Here is a 21,454-nt window from a genome sequence, read left to right as displayed (position 1 = left end):
TCTTACTGTCCAGCAAAACCTGCAGAACAATATGCAACTACTACTATATCCATTGTTTGTATAAGAAACCATATTCCATTTCAGAGAAATAAGAGTTAAAAAACCACAACAACCTTCTTAAAAATCTAAAACAATCCTAATACCAAATCTTAACATTCCACTCACCTTCCTTCAAGAGCCACAGATAAAATTACTAAACCCCCAGCCTGTATTTACAACTTGTCTATCACAACAGTGCATGATGAGTCCCTCCAGTAGTAAAACATTATTGCATAATACCACCTCCTAAAATTCTTAAGGATTTTAGATCAGTCTTACCACTTTGTCCTCTTGCTAAGATTTTCAGAACAATCTTCTACAAACAACTACTCATGCATATAAATAGTTTTGAACTACTGTTCGACAAGCAATGTGGATTTAGAAATGCTTTTAGTACATTAGCCTACTTATAGCAGATGACTCCATCTACTGCAACATCAAAGATGGTCTACTCACAGCAGTGATATTTGTGAATGCGATTAGGGCTTTCAAAACTGAAAGCAAACACTGATCAAGAAGTTGGAGACATTTAACTTTAGCAATGGTAGCATAAAATGGTTCCAAATTTACCTTGAAAGCAGAGCATTCCAAGTCCATCTGAATGACAGATTGTCAAGAAAGGTCACTCTATGCACTGAAGTACCTTGATGATCTTACTGAAGGCTAGCCTTCAATTGATGCTATCTTATATGCAGAGGACATCCTACTAATGGATGTTAATAACTGTCACTCTCTTTTAAAAACTAACCTTCAGATGTCCTTCTCTCAACTATGCAGTTGGGCCAAATCCAATCAACTCTGCCCAATGAAGTTATTTGCGAAAGCTTTAAGGACAATGGCTGACCGTACAGTCAGTTATCACTTTATCACTAGCCAGCCAGGCTTGCTTGTAATGTTATCTGAACACTGTAAATACGTTTTGACAAATATACCAATGATTTACTCTTGATGTAGAACACTACTACTTTGTGTGTGTATATATATATATATATATATATATATATATATATATATATATATATATATATATATATATATATATATATATATATATATATATATATATATATATATATATATATATATATATATATATATTCTGTACTTTGTATTATGGCTGATGTTTAACTATGTTTATATGAATATGCGCGATTCTCTGTTTTCAGGTCAGGTCTGAAAAGGATCTTCCAACCAGCTAACCTACCCAGTTATCAAATAGTTAATAAATAAGAATTTGCTATACATGAATATTATTTATTTCATTATCATTTCTAAAATATGTACATTATATTTGCTCAACATTTTATAATATAACCAGGCATAACACATAATACTTTGTTTACATAGTTTTAAAGATGTTTGCTTATGAATGACACCATAAAAGTAATGGCAGATTTTAACGCTGATATGTCCAGCAGTATAGTACCTTTACGTCCCATATACCTGATCAGCCTGATTAACTCACCCATCCTAAACTGAGATCCAGCTTACCATATCATTACATTTCTTAACACACTCCCTGGGATTCAATAAACCCCATGCAGGAATAGTGCTATTCCTGCACAGAGTGAACCCTGTCCATTTCCCCTTAGCTTTAACAGTAGCCCACCTTGCATATTCATGAAGGCATGCTACTGCTAAGGCTAAATGGACACAAACACTACTGAGCACAGGGTGCACATTTAAGTAGTGCCCACACATCTAACACATCCCCTCAACTCAGAAAGTGCAATACAACACTTTTTAAATGCATTTCAGTGTCTGCGTACACTAAAATCAAATAAATTAGTAAAACCGTGTCTGCAGACACTGAAATAAATAGGGGAGCAAGAAATGAATGCAGGGGGTGTGTGACAGGTTCTATCACACACCCCCTGCATTGTCAAAGTGCCATACGGCACTTTGCAAGTGCTTTCACTGTCCAAAGACACTGAAAGCAGGAAGTCTGGATAGGAAGCAATGCACCTCATTGTGAAAGAGATGTATGGCCATACCCCTCAACTGTACAGCTTTTCGCAGAATGCCCAGATACCTGCCTCACATACCTTTCAACCTCCTAGAGCAAGAAATCTGTACAACACCATAAATAATGGGGGGAGAAAGGCCCAAAAATAGGGACACATTTTAAATATAGCTTTTACAAAATTTGAAAGTTGATAGAACAGTTTGTACATTAGCATGGATTTCCTGAAGGGTATGAAGACTCAAATCCAAATGTATGTCATGTTCTGACTTAACCCTGAGTGATTTGCCAATGATTTACTAGAAAACCACAGTCACACTTTCTAAGTTTGTAAGAGCAATTTTTAAAGTCTATCCATATGTGCCCCTTACAATCTCCTTTACTGTGACTGACAAGGAGTACAAAGACATGTAAATAAAGTGGGTTTATTCCTTTTTTTCCCATTCTAAAGTATATGTAAATGTAGCTGAGTGGATCTGTGGATTATGGCCCTCTGCTCAGCATTGCTTAAACATCCCCTAGGAGATAAATAAAAATATGCAGATAAAATCCTAATGCTGACATAGGATAGTGGTTAGATTCCCAGCTTTGCATGCAGGCTTTCACAGTTCAAGTACTAGGACAAGCACTTTATTTTTACATGGGAAAGCAGTGTTAAAATTATTATTTTTATTTTAAATTATGCAGTAATTGATACTTGTCAACCAGGGTAGTGTAGCTGGTCTAAAATGTAAGTGTGAGTGCATATAACATGTGAAATCACCCATGTATACACAAGTGTCTCATACAGTATAGTCACACCCCTTGGTAATGTAATGTAAGCACATAGAGGGACATCATGTATAGTAAATCATATACACTTACTAATATGTCAGTAATGATTAATGATTATTCTGATATTTATTTAAAATGAAAAGTGAGCAATGGTTAGCAGTGGTCAGCTCTGCTTAGCCAGTTTAGGCACTGTTTAGATGTAAATACTAAGCAGCAGTCAGCTCAGCTAAGTAGATTTGTGCACTGTTAAGCAGTGCTCAGCAATTTCCCCTTTAAGCACTGTTCAACTCATCTTAGTGGATTTGCACACTGCTTAGCTGAGCTTAGCATTTTCAAAGTGGTCCAATGATGGCAAAGGGCAGGAATATAGCCTTGTTTAAACATTGCAGATAGGAATGCAGCCAGGATCTGTTGTAGCTTGCTCTGAGTAGGAACTATGTCAGGTGGTGGTGAAGGCTCATGCTTTCAGGTGCAGCTCTGGGTCATTTTGGAGTCCAGACTCATGGATGGGTTCCTTGTAGCAAACCATGATGCCAGACTGCTGCTGGGCCAGTACCCAGGCACACAGTATCAAGCAGAGACTTGGGACTGTCTGGCACATGATTTCAACAGTACCACTGGCATCCACTGAACTGGTGAGCAGGTACAGCATTACTATGCTGACCTAAAGCAGAGGAAGGAGGTGCTCTTGGCTCACTGGATCCAAGATGCTCAGGACAACCATGCTCCAACAGTATGTAAGTATCCCAGATATAGCTGTACCAAATTCTAGCCTTTGTATGTGATAGACAGGTATGCATAATGTTTGTTTTCTCCCCTTACAGCTGCAGCAATGAGGGCTAGCAATGCTGAGGCCCATGTGGACAAACTGACAAAGCTGTGTCGACAGGTTGGTGAGTGCAGATCTACCTTACAGTATATAGTGAAATAAATAAGAAGCAGTAAACTGTTTACTGTGTTCTGTGTCTTAACAATTAAAGAAATGTTTGACAGACTAATAGACATCTAGAGCATATGCAGTATTAGAGCACTGTGTCATATAAGTACAATAAAAACCTAAACCACCAACTGTTGTGTTTATTCTGGTATGTTGTTGTAGAAATATAATCTGTATAGGTTCTGCACAGAAAATATGGCTTTGACAGCATGAATTAACAGACGTTCTGAGAATCAGCTAATAAGCAAAACAGTAGATTGTGGAGCTGTAAATCAAGATATACATGAAATATGACATATGTTATGCACTCAGGTCCAAACCCAGAATATTAGTGTCAAACGTATTATAGTATGTCCCCTGCTGCAGTGCTTTGTGCAAACCTTTGCTTTCCAGATCATATAATTTCAAAGGATTACAACACAGTACACTATCTGTCATGCACGAATCTCAGGATTACAAGGTCAGACTGTCTAACCCACAGAGTATTAGACAGAAAACAGTCAAGTAAAAAACAGCAGTTCCCCAGTAGCTCAGTGTGATGAAAAACAGCATTGTAGTTGATTGTAGCACACCTAGACACAGTTCAAGTCCAGAGACTTGTACTGAGATATGTGCACATATACACTCAAGAAATCTTGAATATTTGTCAAAACAGTCAGATAGTGGTAACAGATATTTTCTCCACAGGTCTTACCGGTAATGAAATGTTTATAGTTGCTGTTTGAAGGGTATAACAATACACTATGTACAACTTTCCCACTGTCCAACCCCATGCCTGCAAATGGCAGCTGGATAGGTACATATACCATGCCCAATTCCCGATACATGTCTCTCAAGTGACACGCTGTCATGGCTACTGGTAACTGCTGCCAATCACCTTGGACAAAGATAGTAATCCAGGTGAACTATGCTAGTAGCAGACTCACACAACATCATTGCAGGGTACCCCTTCCTTTTCACCTCTGACATGAATAAGCCCCCTCCAGTAAAGTAGACACAGTTCACCCAATCTGCCCCGTACCATTACAGGTTGACAGTCTAACAGGTATGTATGTGCCACAGAAGCTATGGGTCATAAGTAGATATAAAGTGAGGGCAGACCTGTAGAGTACCAAGCAGTACTGTTGTGAAAAATAGAAGCAGCTACAATTGTTAATGGACTTTTTTCTCTACCCCCACTCATCATCTGCATCAATAATTATTATTCATATACTATGGGTATGTTGTTCTCAAAACCTATTGTTTGGACGTGTTCCATTAGTGTTCATATATGGTTGCATATTAACATACCTTGTTCAAATACCATTATTGGTGGCCTGTTGCCATCAATGTAACCTGCATGCTGTTAAAATACATACTGTTGTTCCATGTATGCATGTGCTCTGTTTGCTATGCAACTGTTTCAGATCTGTTGGTTTTGGTTAATGGGAACACCCAGGCATGCTGTTATAACTAATATTCTGTCTGGCACACGATTTCAACAGTACCACTAGCATCCCCTGAACTGGTGAGCAGGTACAGAATCACTATGCTGACCTAAAGCAGAGGAAGGAGGCGCTCTTGGCTCATTGGATCCAAGATGCTCAGGACAACCATGCTCCAACAGTATGTAAGTATCCCAGATATAGCTGTACCAAATTCTAGCCTGAGTATGTGATAGACAGGTGTGCATAATGTTTGTTTTCTCCCCTTACAGCTGCAGCAATGAGGGCTAGCAATGCTGAGGCCCATGCGGACAAACTGACAAAGCTGTGTCGACAGGCTGGTGAGTGCAGATCTACCTTACAGTATATAGTGAAATAAATAAGAAGCAGTAAATTGTTTACTGTGTTCTGTGTCTTAACAATTAAAGAAAAGTTTGACAGACTAATAGACATCTACAGCATATGCAGTATTAGAGCACTGTGTCATATAAGTACAATAAAAACCTAAACCACCAACTGTTGTGTTTATTCTGGTATGTTGTTGTAGAAATATAATCTGTATAGATTCTGCACAGAAAATATGGCTTTGACAGCATGAATTAACAGACGTTCTGAGAATCAGCTAGTATGCAAAACAGCAGATTGTGGAGCTGTAAATCAAGATATACATGAAATATGACATATGTTATGCACTCAGGTCCAAACCCAGAATATTAGTGTCAAACATATTATAGTATGTCCCCTGCTGCAGTGCTTTGTGCGAACCTTTGCTTTCCAGATCATATAATTTCAAAGGATTACAACACAGTACACTATCTGTCATGTATGAATCTCAGGATTACAAGGTCAGACTGTCTAACCCACAGAGTATTAGGCAGAAAACAGTCAAGTAAAAGACAGCAGTTCCCCAGTAGCTCAGTGTGATGAAAAACAGTATTGTAGTTGATTGTAGCACACCCAGACACAGTTCAAGTCCAGAGACTGGTACTGAGATATGTGCACGTATACACTCAAGAAATCTTGAATATTTGTAGAAACAGTCAGATAGTGGTAACAGATATTTTCTCCACAGGTCTTACAGGTAATGAAATGTTTATAGTTGCTGTTTGAAGGGTATAACAATACATCATGTACAACTCTTCCACTGTCCAGCCCCATGCCTACAAATGGCAGCTGGATAGGTACATATACCATGCCCATTTCCCGATAAATGTCTCTCAAGTGACATGCTGTCATGGCTACTGGTAACTGCTGCCAATCACCTTGGACAAAGATAGTATTCCAGGTGAACTATGCTAGTAGAAGACTCACACAACATAATTGCAGGGTACCCCTTCCTTTTCAAGCATGTAACTCTGACATGTACAAGCCCCCTCCAGTACAGTAGCCACAGTTCACCCAATCTGCCGCATACCATTACAGGTTGACAGTCTAACAGGTATGTATGTGCCACAGAAGCTATGGGCCATAAGTAGATATAAAGTGAGGGCAGACCTGTAGAGTACCAAGCAGTACTGTTGTGAAAAATAGAAGCAGATACAATTGTTAATGGACTTTTTTCTCTACCCCCACTCATCATCTGCATCAATAATTATTATTCATATACTATGGGAATGTTGTTCTCAAAACCTATTGTTTGGACATGTGTTCCATTAATGTTCATATATGGTTGCATATTAACATACCTTGTTCAAATACCATTATTGGTGGCCTGCTGCCATCAATGTAACCTGCATGTTGCTAAAATACTTACTGTTGTTCCATGTATGCATGTGTTCTGTTTGCTATGCAACTGTTTCAGATCTGTTGGTTTTGGTTAATGGGAACACCCAGGCATGCTGTTATAACTAATATTGAAATGTTGAAACCCAAATCTGTTCCTGGTCACAACACGGAAAAAGCACTGGCACGACCGGAGTTACAAAAATCACTCTTTATTCACTAAAACAATATAACTGGTTGAGCGCTTTCATCTAATAAAATGGACTTCATCAGAACACTGCTCTTAACAAAATGTTCACCTTAAATACACTCCCATACCAATCACATTCAATTCTCATTAAACCATAATGAGCTCTTAAATTGCACAGTGCTAAATTCACATTCTCCATCCACATATACTTAGGTACCTAATGTAGTTCATAACATTCCTATAAAAATACCAATAAAATCATTAATATGAGATGTAAAACTTTGTAGTTCCATAATATATATACTCCTTAAGGGATATAGTATAAAAAGAAAATAAATATAAATAAAAAATAAAAAATGAATATAAAAGTGTAAGAAAATGTATTGGTCACTAGTAACTATCCACTATTTTCCAGTATACGTTTGATGGATATATGTTCATTAATACCTAGAAACACGGAAGCATTAAGACGTATCTGCCACCTTGCCTCCTTCTCACCCAACAGTTTCTTTATACTACCACCCCTAGGGTTTTGTTTAACCATCTCCAATATACCAAAAAGGAAAGAAGAACAAACACTATTTCCTTCCAAGTGTCTCCACAATGCATTATTTCCATCTTGTTTTCTAATACTATAACAGTGGTCATAGATCCTATTTCTCAAGCACCTATCTGTTTTTCCTACATAAAAACATGGACATTTGGTACATTTAGCAAGATATACCAGGTGCTTGGATCTACAATTACCCCTCTGAAATTTGACCTCGGTCATATTGATATTCTGTAATATAACTGAAGGGGTGTTAATGATAAAACTACACTGATTGCATGTGCCACATTTACTGGTACCATTCTGCCCATAAACATTGTTTTTCTTCCTTATTTTCTTCTCCAATTGGAGTTTCATGTTACTACCATTCCTTGACACAAAATGTGGCATATCCCCCACAATCCTGAATATATTACTGTCGGTCTTCAGAATATTCCAGTTCTTCTGAATAATTCTCTTAATGTCACTACTATAGGATGAATGTTGTAACACACATGCCCTTGTGAATTCAACCTTGTCCATACTGTGATTTTCATTAGTGGCTCCCTCACTCTTCCTGAGGCCAACCCCTAAGAGGGGTTTGTACTTTTCCCCCCATTCATTTTTCATATAGTTGGTAACATCTGTTACCATTCCATTAGAGTAGCCCCTACTCTTAAAGAAACCCCCAATCAATTCTAACTCACAATTTAGATCTGTAAAGTCAGAGGTTATCCGGGCTGCCCTAATGCATTGTCCTTTAATAATATTCCTTTTTTGGCCCTCAGGATGGCAGCTTGTGTATTGTAGATATGAATTGCTAAACGTATCCTTCCTATGGACGTTGGATTTAAATTTCCCTTTGTCTTCTTTATTCTGGTATCCAAATAGGAAATAGATTCTTTCTCCACATTGAAAGTAAATTTCAAATAATGACTACATCAGTTTAAATTTTGTTTAAACTCTTCCAACACCTTCAAATCCCCTTTCCATATTACAAAGATATCGTCCAAAAATCTGAGGTAGCATATGATATTACTAAACCATTCAGTTTTAAATATATATTCTGTTTCCCAATCCAATTGGAACAAATTGGCAAATATGAGGGTGCAAGCCGCCCCCATAGCTACCCCTTTTCTTTGAATGTAGTACTCCCCTTCATACATAATATAATTGTGTGTAAGAACAATATCCATGAATTCTAGAACAAGGGAAGTTCTATCCCAAGACAGATCCCCAAAGTCCTTAATATTTTGGGTGAACCTAAGTATACCCTCCTCTTGGGGTATACTTGAAGAAAGATCAACCACATCAATAGTGATTAACCACTTTGCTTCAGTAGCTAACACTGGCTCAAGTCTCCCCAAAAAGTCCCAAGAGTCAATAACGATGTGCCCTGTTTTCTTATAAATAGGCTTTAACCACATATCAATTACTTTCCCAAAAGGAAAAGTCTTAGATTTACTGTCAGATATAATTGGCCTGAAAGGGGGGTCAACCAAATCCTTATGCACTTTTGGAATGCCCACTATGGTGCTAATTATGGGAAATTCTACTCTTAAGAAGTTATACAAATCAATATCAATTCTGTCTTCCAATAACAGATCTTCCAGGTACAAATTAATCTTGTGGTACCCTATATTTACTTCATTAATAGATGATATAGCATCATTTCCAGAATTTAATAATATACTATTGATTTTATTTGTATATTGTGCAGTTTCATATAACGGCCCCTCCCCCCTTGTCGGTTGACTGTTCCAGGACTTATACGTGTTTTTTAATATTGAAATGTGTTGTTCATGACTAACCACTATATCTGGGAAAACCACAACACCATAGCACATTTGGGAAAGCAGATCCCAGTGGAGCCCCCTGAACCACCCCATCTGGCCATGGCACAAGCTCCAGCACATCTGGGAACCAACCTGGAACATCCTCCTCCACTGGTCCTGCACCATCTTCAGGTGGAACTGCCTCAGAGTACAGGGCCCATCCCCCTGGATGCAGTCATGGAGAGGAGACCATCACCCACAGAATATTCCAGGGTATGGTGCGCAGTGTCATCCACTCTGTGTTAGGTGGGCAGCTGCACCAGATTGAGGGCCACCAGGTATACCTCAATGGGCAGGCTGCCCCTCTTGTCCAGCCCCCAGCATAGCCACCTTCGGGGCCGTGAATGTGCAATGGTGACTGCCCATGGGTGGGGACCTCAGTCCCATTGTATACATATGGTGGCTCATGGGCCTCTGTTTCCCAACCACCCTCCCCATCCAAGGTGTTTGCCCCACTCATGTGTCATACACCACCCCTGTCTGCTGTCTTGTGTGTCTTGTCTGCCTGCAAATGCTACCTATCCTACCCAACCTACCTCCCCAAACATACCTACAGCTCTTCCCCAAAATCCCACACTCACCTAAAAAAGAAAAAAAGGGCATCTGTCCAACAAAAAAATCATTGCCCCATACATAACTCTACATTTTTCCCTCATGTACAGTGAAATAAATCAATCTACCCACAAATTATTCTACAAATATCTGTCGTGAACACCCTTCCTTCTGGGGTGTGAGGCAGTAAATTCCAAATTCTATACATTATTCACAGCTGTTGCTGCAGAAGAAATGTAGAGGTAGGGTCATTTCCTACACCCATCCTGAACATCCCTAGCTGGTTTTCCTAATGTTTTACTCCCTGCTTGCCCCCATTTCACCACTTTTCTCTCACCCTTTTTTCTTTTCTTTAATTAAAATTGGGGCATGTATAAGCTGTCTTAATCATCTGTTAGCATTTCTTAGCGCAAACCTGCTTACAGCTGCCTTAATCACTCTGTCTGCATCAGCCTTTGTTCTGCTCAGCAACAAAATAATCACTACTGCTACGTATCAAACCCAGGACACTGTACAATACAATCACAGCAACATACCACTACACCATCTGAGCTTTGAGGATTTGTAATTCTTTTACAAACATATCATGCATTATGGTCATTTAACATGCGTGGAAAAAAGTCATCACTACCATGTTTTGAACCCAAGACCCTGTGCACTACAATCACAGCAACATACCTCTACAATATCATTTAACATAAGGGGAAAATATATATCCATTGTACTCTTATATACATATGTATGTATACATAAATACAAATATATATCTACATCTATAGATAAATATATATACATATATATATATATATATATATATATATATATATATATATATATATATATGTATGTATAATATATTTATGTATGTATAATATATATATATATATATATATATATATATATATATATATATATATATATATATATATATATAAACAACCTCTTACTGCAAGACATCTGCAAAAAGCCTGGAAAAGTGGGAGGATAAAGGGCAAAAATAGTGACATCTTTGAAATATGGCTGTTATACAAGTAGAAGTCTACTAGAGTAGCATGGTTTGATTTAACATATATTTCCTGAAAGACTCCAGATCTGAAACACGGATATGTCAGAGACATATCACTGGCATGCAGAAAATGCATTTCCAGACAAATCCTGTTAATCTAGCAATCCTCTGTGTGTGAACAGCAATACTTACTTATAATCGGTAACCAATTCTGGAGCTTTTTCCCCATGTTGTTGGACTGCCTCTACATGTCTTGTACTGAGAGGTATTTCCACCTACTGTCTGTAAAGCTGTAGCCCCCACACCTCCATAATGTCCTCCACACAGGCAAGGGAAAGGGGCAAGGCCCACATGAAGGACTTTATTATAGCACTGTGTTGTTATGGCATTGGCTAATCAAAAGACAACACAACTGCTCTGGATGCAAGTAGGAAGTGGGAGACACCAGTTGGTGCACAGGCCATCCCCTACTCATGAGCATTACCTACAAAAGGCAAGCTGCTGCCTATGCAACACAGGTCTGAACCCATCTATACAAAGACAGACTGTGACTACACAAACCCTACCATTTGCATTATTCTGAGGAAACTGTTCAGCACTATAATGGCTATGTCAATCATGTAAGCTTGTAATGGAATGCAGAAATGGGGATGCAATAATGTAACAGTAGGTCACAACAAGACCTGCTGGACTCACATGCTGCTGTCTGAAACCTATGGCCATTCCTGCTTGCCCTGTTTTCAGTGACATGGATCACATCTCTGTCTCCTGAGTTACCCCAGCAAATGTCAGCTCATGTATGACTACTACTGGAGTGTGTGTTGTCCAGTACTGAGTGTGACACTGCTACCTGGGATGTTGTAAATATTCATATGTCACCTGTGAATGCTACTATGAGACATATGCTTGTCTTACAAATGTAAGAGACTTATATAGGGTATGTGCATAGTACACAAATGGCGCACAAGTGTGTGTTGAACTGTATGTTATATACTGAGCACATAACTGACAATTGTCCAGAGTTTTGTAGACTGACCACATGCCTGCCTCATATTTGTAGTCAATGCCTCCTCGTACAGCTGTGCATTGTCTGGCACATCACTGGCAACTTATTAAAGACAGAAGTCAAAACATAATAGCATACATTTGATTGTCAGATGTCATATCCTGTGAAGTAGACCTGTGAATGCAACACCATGTTTCAGCTAGATTCAAAAAGTGACAATATTTTCCAGCCTTTGCCTACCAGTGATATGTGCCTTTGTGCAGAAGTCTTGCTGTAAGAGGAGCAAGGTGTCTTACCATGAATCCTATATCAATCCAAGCGTACCTTGTCCTGTAGGATGCCAACATTTGTGCAGTCACTGACACCTGCTTTGCAGCTGTGGAGAGCACACTAAGCTTGCCAGGTTACTCATCCCATCATACGTGCAGATCCCAAATGGAGGGCTGCAAAGCCACAGGAGGTGGAGTGTTAAACATTATCATACACATACACACCTCCAGCCTGGCCAAACAGTATGACCATTGGGAGACATCCCAAGTGCAGTTAACAGTTGACAAAACACCTACTCAAATCATAGCTAACTGTAGGCCTCCAACCATGACTATGTTCACCCACTACACCTATTGGGACTTGCTGGAATCTGTCATGATTCAATTGTCTACCCTACACTTTGGTGACTTCAACTACCCAACCATAGTGTGCATGACCTATGCCACCTGAACATCAATGCACAGAGATTCCTTGGCTTTGTCAATGACAATGCAGTCGATCAGCTAGTCAACACTCCTATGACAGGTGGAAATATCCTGTACCTGGTCCTAACCAACATGAGTAGCCACTGTAGCACTCCTACAGTGTCATCCTCCTAGGTAAGATCTGACCACATAGCCATCACTGTTCAGGTCACCATCTCCCCTGCCCCCCCCACTGTCAGGATCAAACAAAATCACCTTTACACAAATGACTATAAATCTCCTCAGAGCAGGTAGATGTAGATTTACAGCCAACGTCCCATCAGTTGGAACTAGCAGTAGTGTCCATGTCCACACCACAAAACTATGTGAGCAGCTACATAGCTGTATGGACCCAGCAATACCTGAAAGGACAACATCATCCCCCTCAAGGTAGGGTAAATGTCCGTGGTGGACAGCAGCAATACACACATACCATAATAGGTGGAAATAATTGCTGGACAGGCCAAGAAGGAACAGGTGCCTTATTGGAAGCAATGTCATCTTGATCTGCACAAACAAATAAGATCACAGGTGGATTGCCCTAAGGCTATCTTTGAGTGCAAATTGGACACATCCACCAAGGCCAATGACTAGGTATTCCACACATATGTCTGCAATCCTAGAGGTAACACACAAACCTGCTCTGTAGTGATAGTCAATAACACCATATATACATACGGCATAGATATAGGCAACCTGCTGCTGACAGGTGAAGTGTAAACATCACCACCCTGTCCCCCCATTGGTACACATTTGCATGCACGGCACCTGCCCCCCTCCCTTCATCATCAGGAAGCAGGTCCGTAATGCCCTCTCAAAGGCAACACACAAAGAAGTAGCCATAGGCCTGCTACCATCCCTGTCTGCACGTTACATGAACTCAGTCATGAGCTCTCAGATCCATTACATGCTGTAGTCAACCAAGGCCTGCGCACTGGTGTCATCTCATCTGCACAGAGGACAGCCACTGTCATCCCTATACACAAAGGCAGAGCAATCCACTGACCCAGCCAATCATATGCACATCAGCCTAACTAGCCCGCTCTGCAAGGGCATGGAAGGCAATATCAAGGAAATTGTAAATAGGGACATTGGCAACCTCAAAATGCCTGAGCCTACACAGTGTGGTATTGTGAAAGGGAGATCAGGCCTGTTAAACCTGGTCAACCTATCTGAAGTGGTAAACAAACACAAGGACAAGGGGAAGATGGTGAACAATGCCTACCTTCAATTAGCTCAATTCTCAATCCCCAGGTGGCCAGGATACATACACCTAGACAGCTAGGCATTAACCTGTATGTTACCAGATGGGTAGCTAACTGGCTGAATGATAGTACCCAACCGGCCAAAATAGTGGAACACATCTCTAGTAGTAGAGTCTTTAAAAGTGGTGTACCCCAAGGATCAGTCTGGAGGCCTCTACTGTTTGAGACATATGTATCTAAGGTAGAGGACAAAAACAGTAGGCTGTGGCTGACAGGTTTACAGTTGCTTGCAAGCTGGCCACTGTCTTACATTCCCGTACTGACATGAGCATCCCCCAAGAGGCACTCACCCATTTAATGACTAGTGCAAGAAGCAAGACCATGCAATCAGTTGTGAGGTGACTTGTGCACCAAGGTTGGTAGCATCCTGACAGTTTCCCACTGTATGGGCACCATTGTACAGAAGGCTGTCTACATGGCCCACCTCATAAATATGGGTATGTCATCCAGGAACCAGAAGACCACAATATCCCTGTACTCCAACCTTATCAGATGCATTACCAAGTACAATGGCTCCTTTGGCATTTACCTTGCCAAGCAAATGCAGCAGTTGCACAGAGGTTCCTGACCAGGAAAATCCAGAGTCTGCAACACCTGTCCTATGCAGGTAGGCTGAAAGCCCTGTCCCTGTATTCAGTCTCATACAGACTGAAGTGACTTGTGTCTGGCTACAAGGCCATTTCCAAACCCGCCTTGATGGCATTTCTGCATATTTGTAAGACAAACCCCACTCATGCATCATGCACGCAAGGCCCTCACCTGGTCTGTGACATGTATAGGACTTGGCAGGATAGTGTAGTGTCCCACACAATACACTGTCTGTAAAATACACTCCCTCCTCATGTCTAGCAGAGTACATGTACAGCCCTCTTGAAGAAGAAGCTGGATGACTGCATGGGAAATGGATGAAAACACCCTGGGATCCTGCGCGTGTCCCAGCTGGACAGGGAAACAAGTGCTGGCTTTGAAGGGCATGGGCAAATGTCTGGGCTAGGCTTATGATGGCATCAGGGCCAATAGCCTGGTATTATCTTATGAGGCTATGGACCTAGTACTTGACATGTTTCCTGTATGTATTGCATACTGTCCTGCATTGTTCTCTGAAATATATCCCTTTGAGTCTGAACTGTTTAGCTACTGCAGTGATAGTGTATAGACCAGTTCCTTCATCAGTTATCATCACATATCGTTACATCTTGTCATTGTGTGTGGTCTGTATAGCAGTAAGTCAGCTCTTACAGTATGTGCATATTTACTTGTTGACACTATATAGCTCACTCCAATAGCCTTGGTCTTGGCCGTAGTTACCATTCTGTTACTAGGCCCATCACACAGTAGGATTTGTCACCCTTTGTTGTGAGCCTTACAGTAGCAGTAAAAGAGATGGATTGCAGCAGGCAGAACTACAATAATATCTGCCCTGAAAGGCCCAGGAGTGAGTGAGTGTGTGTGTGTGTGTGTGTGTGTGTGTGTGTGTGTGTGTGTGTGTGTGTGTGTGTGTGTGTGTGTGTGTGTGTGTGTGTGTGTGTGTGTGTGTGTGTGTGTGTGTGTGTGTGTGTGTGTGTGTGTGTGTGTGTGTGTGTTTGTGTGTATCAGCAAACATAATACTGCAGAGTATTAATTTACATATGTTGCCTTCCCCTCGCAGGTGAACACAGGGGTTGGTGTCCCTCCTCCTCACAACTTGATGTAAGTGTCATAGCAGACTCCCATGATGATGGTGGTCATAGTGAGACACAGGTGGGGTTGTTGGTGCCTGAATCTGTGCCATTGTTTGGTATCCCACTTTCACAAACCATGTCCCCACACACAGTCAGTATGCCCATACAAACCCAATCCCCAGCAGCCACATATAATGTACAGGTTAAGGGCGGTTTAAAAATTCACAAAAAATGAAAATAAACTCAACTAACTAAAACGATGCACTGTTTGTCCAAAATTAAAGTCATAATAATTAAGTAATAATTATCTGACTCCTGTTTTTTATTACTTTAATTTTGGACAAACAGTGCTTTGTTTTAGTTAGTTGAGGTGCTTGACAGCGGATTGCTGCCCATCAAGCCCCTGTCACAAGTGCTACAACAAGTGTCACCAGATGCATTTTACAGTCATTATGGAGGCACAGGCAACACCAGACAGATGCTCAGGGTCATGAATGCAGCGCTCCTGCCATGCATGATGACCTCCAAGGCATTCGTGATGCCATATGTCATCTTGCCGATGTCATGGATAAACAGTGGGATGAGACATTGTCACATTGTCACTGTTTGACTGTGCAATGTCTGTACTTGAGCATGTGGTGGGAGTAGGGCATCATCCAGGTGTATGTAGGTCAGCAACATGATCAGCTGTGAGGCCACATGGCTGTGGACATTCACAGTCCCATAGTGGCAGTATCAACAGCACTACGAAAGGGAGGCTGCTGTCTGCACCACATCAGAGCAGGCCATAGGCACATTGACCTGGCTAGTGCTATAAGGGGTTTGCATCCAGCAGACAGCAGTCACCATCAGGGAGTAGTACTACATCTGCCCTTGGGCCTGGCATTGCCAGTGATACTCCTGGCAGAACCAGTTCATGCATCCCTCCCAGGAGATGGTGAACCATACATCGTGTCATGTATGGTCCATGGCTGTCCAATATAGCCCTGTGTCGGGCATCCACATTGCTTGATTGTGTGTAAACACTCACACATCCCTATCACAGGCCAGTCACCACCAGACATGCACAGCTCCTCTGCATGGCCCAGTTGAACACCAACCCTCAAGACATACACACACACACACACACACACACACACACACACACACACACACACACACACACACACACACACACACACATAAGGCCCAACTTAGACCTCTGGCAATCCAAATCCACATCCTGTGCATGTGATAATACTTATGCTACAACCCTGTTACCCATACCATTAATGCACAGACATGCTCATATGGGTCTGATGCACAGGGTGACTATAGTACAGTGTAGCAATGTCATGCTGTGTAAGGTGCTGTCTGCTGGCAGTAATTATGGGTAGACATTGAGGTATATTTACCTTGCTAACCATGATGCACTATTGTTGTTAGTACTGCTGACTGATTGTAGTGTCACATACTGTATTCTGTTTGTGTTCCAGGTGTCTGTGTGTCTGCAGGCTGTGGACCTGCTGACAGTAGCAATGATGAGTAAGGCAGATTTGAAGCACAGTGACCATTTCATAGCTAAGGTACACCTGTATATGTACATGTTTACCAGGTGTGTTTACATGCAACAGTATCTGAGGGGCAATTGTGGCAGACAGTATGACCTTGCATACATACCCTTGACACAGCCACCTAGCCTTCATACATGTCACCTGGGTGTTCTGTAGGATTGCATGCTCACACATACAGAAGAGGCTACTTGAGCACTTGCAATAGGTCCCTCACAAGCTTAGCCATACTTTAACTGCAACAGATTTGGCTATTATCACCTGTTGGCCCTGCCATTTCTGTCACATCCACTCGACCATCATGCAGTTGATGAGGGTGTGCCTGGTACTGTGTATAGGTTCATAGGTTCATAGGTTCATACTAGGCTATCTGCCCAAGGGCATTTATAAGCCTAGCCCATAGTTATGTGGCTTTCGCCACCCCTTTAGTTTGAATAAAAACTATGCCTATCATTTTGCTGTGCCTCTGTCAAGCAGTGTCACTGAAGTAATCCCTGGGGTATATCTGCGATCTCCCATCCATTGGTCAAGATTCCTCTTGAACAAGGCCAGCGAGGTGCTCTGCCTCACATGTACTGGGATTTTGTTCCACAGCATAGGGAGTCTCTGGGTGATGAATCTGTCCCTCCAGCACGTTCTATTTATAACCGTGTCAAGGTTTAAGTCTCCGCCCTTGTGGTTCTGAGGGATCTAGATTTTTGAGGTGAAGCATATTCATCAAATCTGGGTTTGACATGGCCTTATATGTCAGGCACAGGTCACCTCTGAGCAAGCGGTATGAGACTGAATAGAGCTGGAGTTCTTTCAGTCGGGCAGCATAAGACATATTTTGAGACCCTTTATCCTTTTGGTGAGGAACTTTGGGGCCTTTCAAGCTGCATCAGGTGTCTGGTCAGATACATTCGAACGGGCATTGTACTCAATCATAGGTCTAATGAGTGATGAGTACAGGGGACGATGACCTCCCTTGATCTAGATGTGAATCCCTTCATGATCAGGTGGGCGATATAGAAGGTTTTCCTAACTACTTTAGCAACATGAGTGTCAAACGAAGGCTACTGTCAACTTGGGTCCCCAGATCCCTGATGACTTTTTCTGTGCTCAGTGGATTGCCATCTATATGGTAGCTAGGGGTAACCTTGTTTTTCCAAGGGTATGACTATGCATTTTTGGCGTTTAACTTCAGGCCATGGCTCTGGCACCAGTTATCCGTTTCTGTGAGGCCCTTCTGGAGGATATCTGTGTCAGATGTGTTTCGACTATGGCGCCCAGTTTGCAGTCATCTGCAAACTTTGTCAGCCATAACCCTCCTGTGTTTGCTTGTACTTCAGAAAAGTAGATGCCGAACAAGAGTGGACCCAGGACTGAGCCCTGTGGGACACCACTTGTGACAGGCTTTGAGTCTGACATGGCTCCAGCAACTCTGACCCTGTGGGTTCTGCCGCTTAGCCAGTTTGCAACCCATCTTGTGATGTATGGGTTTACATTAAAGCTGATGAGTTTTTCGATGATACCTGAGTGGGGTATTGTGTCGAAGGCCTTTGCCAGGTCGAGGTAGGCTGTATGGACTGCCTTTCCCTCATCAATGGCCTTGGTGACTGTCTCTCGAAAAGTCAACCAAGTTTAAGAGGCAGGATCTGCCTTTGACAAAGCCAAACTGGGTTGGATCCAAAGTCTGCAAGTTCCCTATGTCTTTATTTATGAGTTCCATTATGATCCTCTCCATGGCTTTGCAGATAAGGCTTGTCAAGCTAATGGGGCGGTAATTTCCAGGGTCTGTGGAGGCACCGCCTTATGAAGTGGGACCACAGTCGCCCGCGCCACTCCACTCCTTGGGAACGTATCCTGAGGTGAGAATAAGATTAAACAGATGACCTAACTGTGGGTTTAATTCCTCGTTGAGTTCATGAAGCACACAGCCGCGACACCATCCGGTCCCATGGATGCTGTGTTTTTTGCCTTAGTGAGGGCAGTTCTCACCTGGGTGTTGGAGATGTTTGGGGGGCTACAATCCTCTGGAATAGATATCTCTCCTTTTGGGGGGGGAGGGGGGGAGAAGTTTGCACTGAACCTGTCAGCCAGTATGTTAGCAATGTGTGTAGGTTCAGTAATTTTCACATCATTTTGAACTAATTCTGAGCATATCTGGGATGTTTGGGGACAAGTTTGGGGTATGTATTCCTGGCACTGGTCAGCCTCTGTTATTCTAATTTGACAATAACCAGCATGTGTGTCTGCTATTTCATATACATGTCTGGCCTCTCGTGTTGATACTGCACACACAGTCATAGGCCTGTACATGGGGCAGTTGATGAAGGGCTGAGCACAGCCCTTACCAGCACAGTCTTATGAATGATAGCATTAGATACATAACACAGATAGCACAATGGTACTGTAATGTGGCAGTGTCTGCCACTACTATTGAATTGGGTGACAATTCCATGGGCTATTAGGATTCATCTGACACACATGCACACACACACACACACACACACACACACACACACACACACACACACACACACACATGCACACCACTGCATGGGGACATGCATTGAAACACACATGCACATGGAGGTGACACTTATCAGAGTAGATGAGCTACCCATCTATTAATGTATAATACACAGTGATGTGATCACTGTATATTGTACACACACAGTTATATGATCATTGCATGCATCACAGTGGCTTGGTGTTAGAAACTGTGTAACTGTGCTTGTACAGTGGATGACATCTATATGGGCTGACACTAGGTTGGCAGTGGGGGAATTCACAGGGTGGAAGAGGCACACAAAATGGTATAGCCATCACATACACACACACTAAAGACAGCCACAGGGGTGGTGCATACAGAAACACATACACAGTTGCCAATAGACATATTAGTAACCCTACGTATCCACTTGCATGTACTATAGTGCTGCGTACACATGACATGCTCCACATAGATTATATGCCTGGGATTGAATTTGTATACTTATTCTGTTATTAGCCATGTGTAACTATTTTTTCTGTATAAATAGGTCTTGTTTTTTCTTCTGCTGTATACTGTATTTTAACATACTATGTAAAATTTTACTTACTGTGGAGCCTTTCTCCCTGGCCCTCCACTAAAAATGGACCTGTGTCCAGTCGGACCATCCCAGTTAACAAATGTAAAATAAATAAATAAAATAAAATAAATCTAACATGCAACCACTTACAACAAGTAATCTTGCAAATGCCTTCATGGATGGTGGGATAACCCACCTGACATAGCGATTGGTCTTGTCTACTGCTCCAACAAACCTGCACAAGTGATAGAGTGACAGATTTTGCATCAGCATGATGTGTCAGACACAATGTCTGATGCTGGCATGTGTGTCACTACAGTAACTGTGACATATTTTGTAATGCTATCACAGGAATGCTCATTGTTAGGGGACACAGATGATATATGGGTTTCAAACGTGCATATTCCATGTACATCTGTACAGATGACTGGTATGGGCTGTACAGTGTTATATAGTGCATGTGAGGCAGATGCCATTAACAGGCTCTTTAAAGTAATGTCATGGGTAGGGCGTCAACAGGATAATGTCATGGGTAGGGGTAAACAGGCCTTAAAATGGTATAACATACACAAACAACAGCCACAGGGGATATGCTTCACACAAACTACTAGAGTTGTCAGTATTGAGATTAGAACCCTTACCTATCTAATTATTTCCACCATAGTATTACACTGTTATTGCATACACCACAGAGCTTAGAGGGCTAACAAGTGTATACAGGTACATCTAAGGTGAATGACATCAGCAGGCTTTGTACAGTATGGCAATGGGACATTTACTGGGTGGTACACATCTCAAAATGGTATAGCCCACACCCCCCATTGGATATGATTCTCTCTCTCTCTCACACACACACACACACACACACACACACACACACACACACACACACACACACACACACACACACACACACACACACAGTACTACAGTTGCCAGTATTGAGTTTAGAACCCCTACCTATTTAGTTATGCAGTTATCACATGTCTACAGAGCTTATAGGATTTAACAGTGTCACAAGGTATGTCTAAGGTGACTTACATCAAGAGCCCTTGTAAAGTATGGCAATGGTAAATGTACTGGGTGGGAAGGGCAAAAAATACATTTTCATACAAACTTCTTCACATGCACACACATTTGCTATAACTGAGTGTAGCACCCATGCCCATCTAGTTATATGTACTATACTGTTACTTATTACCTGCACCATG

General features: G+C 41.6%; 1 protein-coding gene across 1 annotated transcript in view; it reads left to right on the top strand.

Moving 5' to 3' along the window:
* Nucleotides 1-21,454, top strand: part of LOC122808149 — a 773,706-nt gene that overhangs the window by 695,568 nt on the left and 56,684 nt on the right. The window contains exons 7-8 of the mRNA XM_044079121.1: nt 3,601-3,669; nt 5,410-5,478. Of these exons, the coding sequence (XP_043935056.1) occupies nt 3,601-3,669; nt 5,410-5,478 (138 nt within the window). The remainder of the gene's footprint in view (nt 1-3,600; nt 3,670-5,409; nt 5,479-21,454) is intronic.

The sequence above is a fragment of the Protopterus annectens genome, chromosome 8.part0 (genome assembly GCF_019279795.1).
Source record: "Protopterus annectens isolate FY-2018-M chromosome 8.part0, PAN1.0, whole genome shotgun sequence".
Classification (NCBI taxonomy): Eukaryota; Metazoa; Chordata; order Ceratodontiformes; family Protopteridae; genus Protopterus; species Protopterus annectens.
This window is presented reverse-complemented; position numbering and strand designations above follow the sequence as displayed.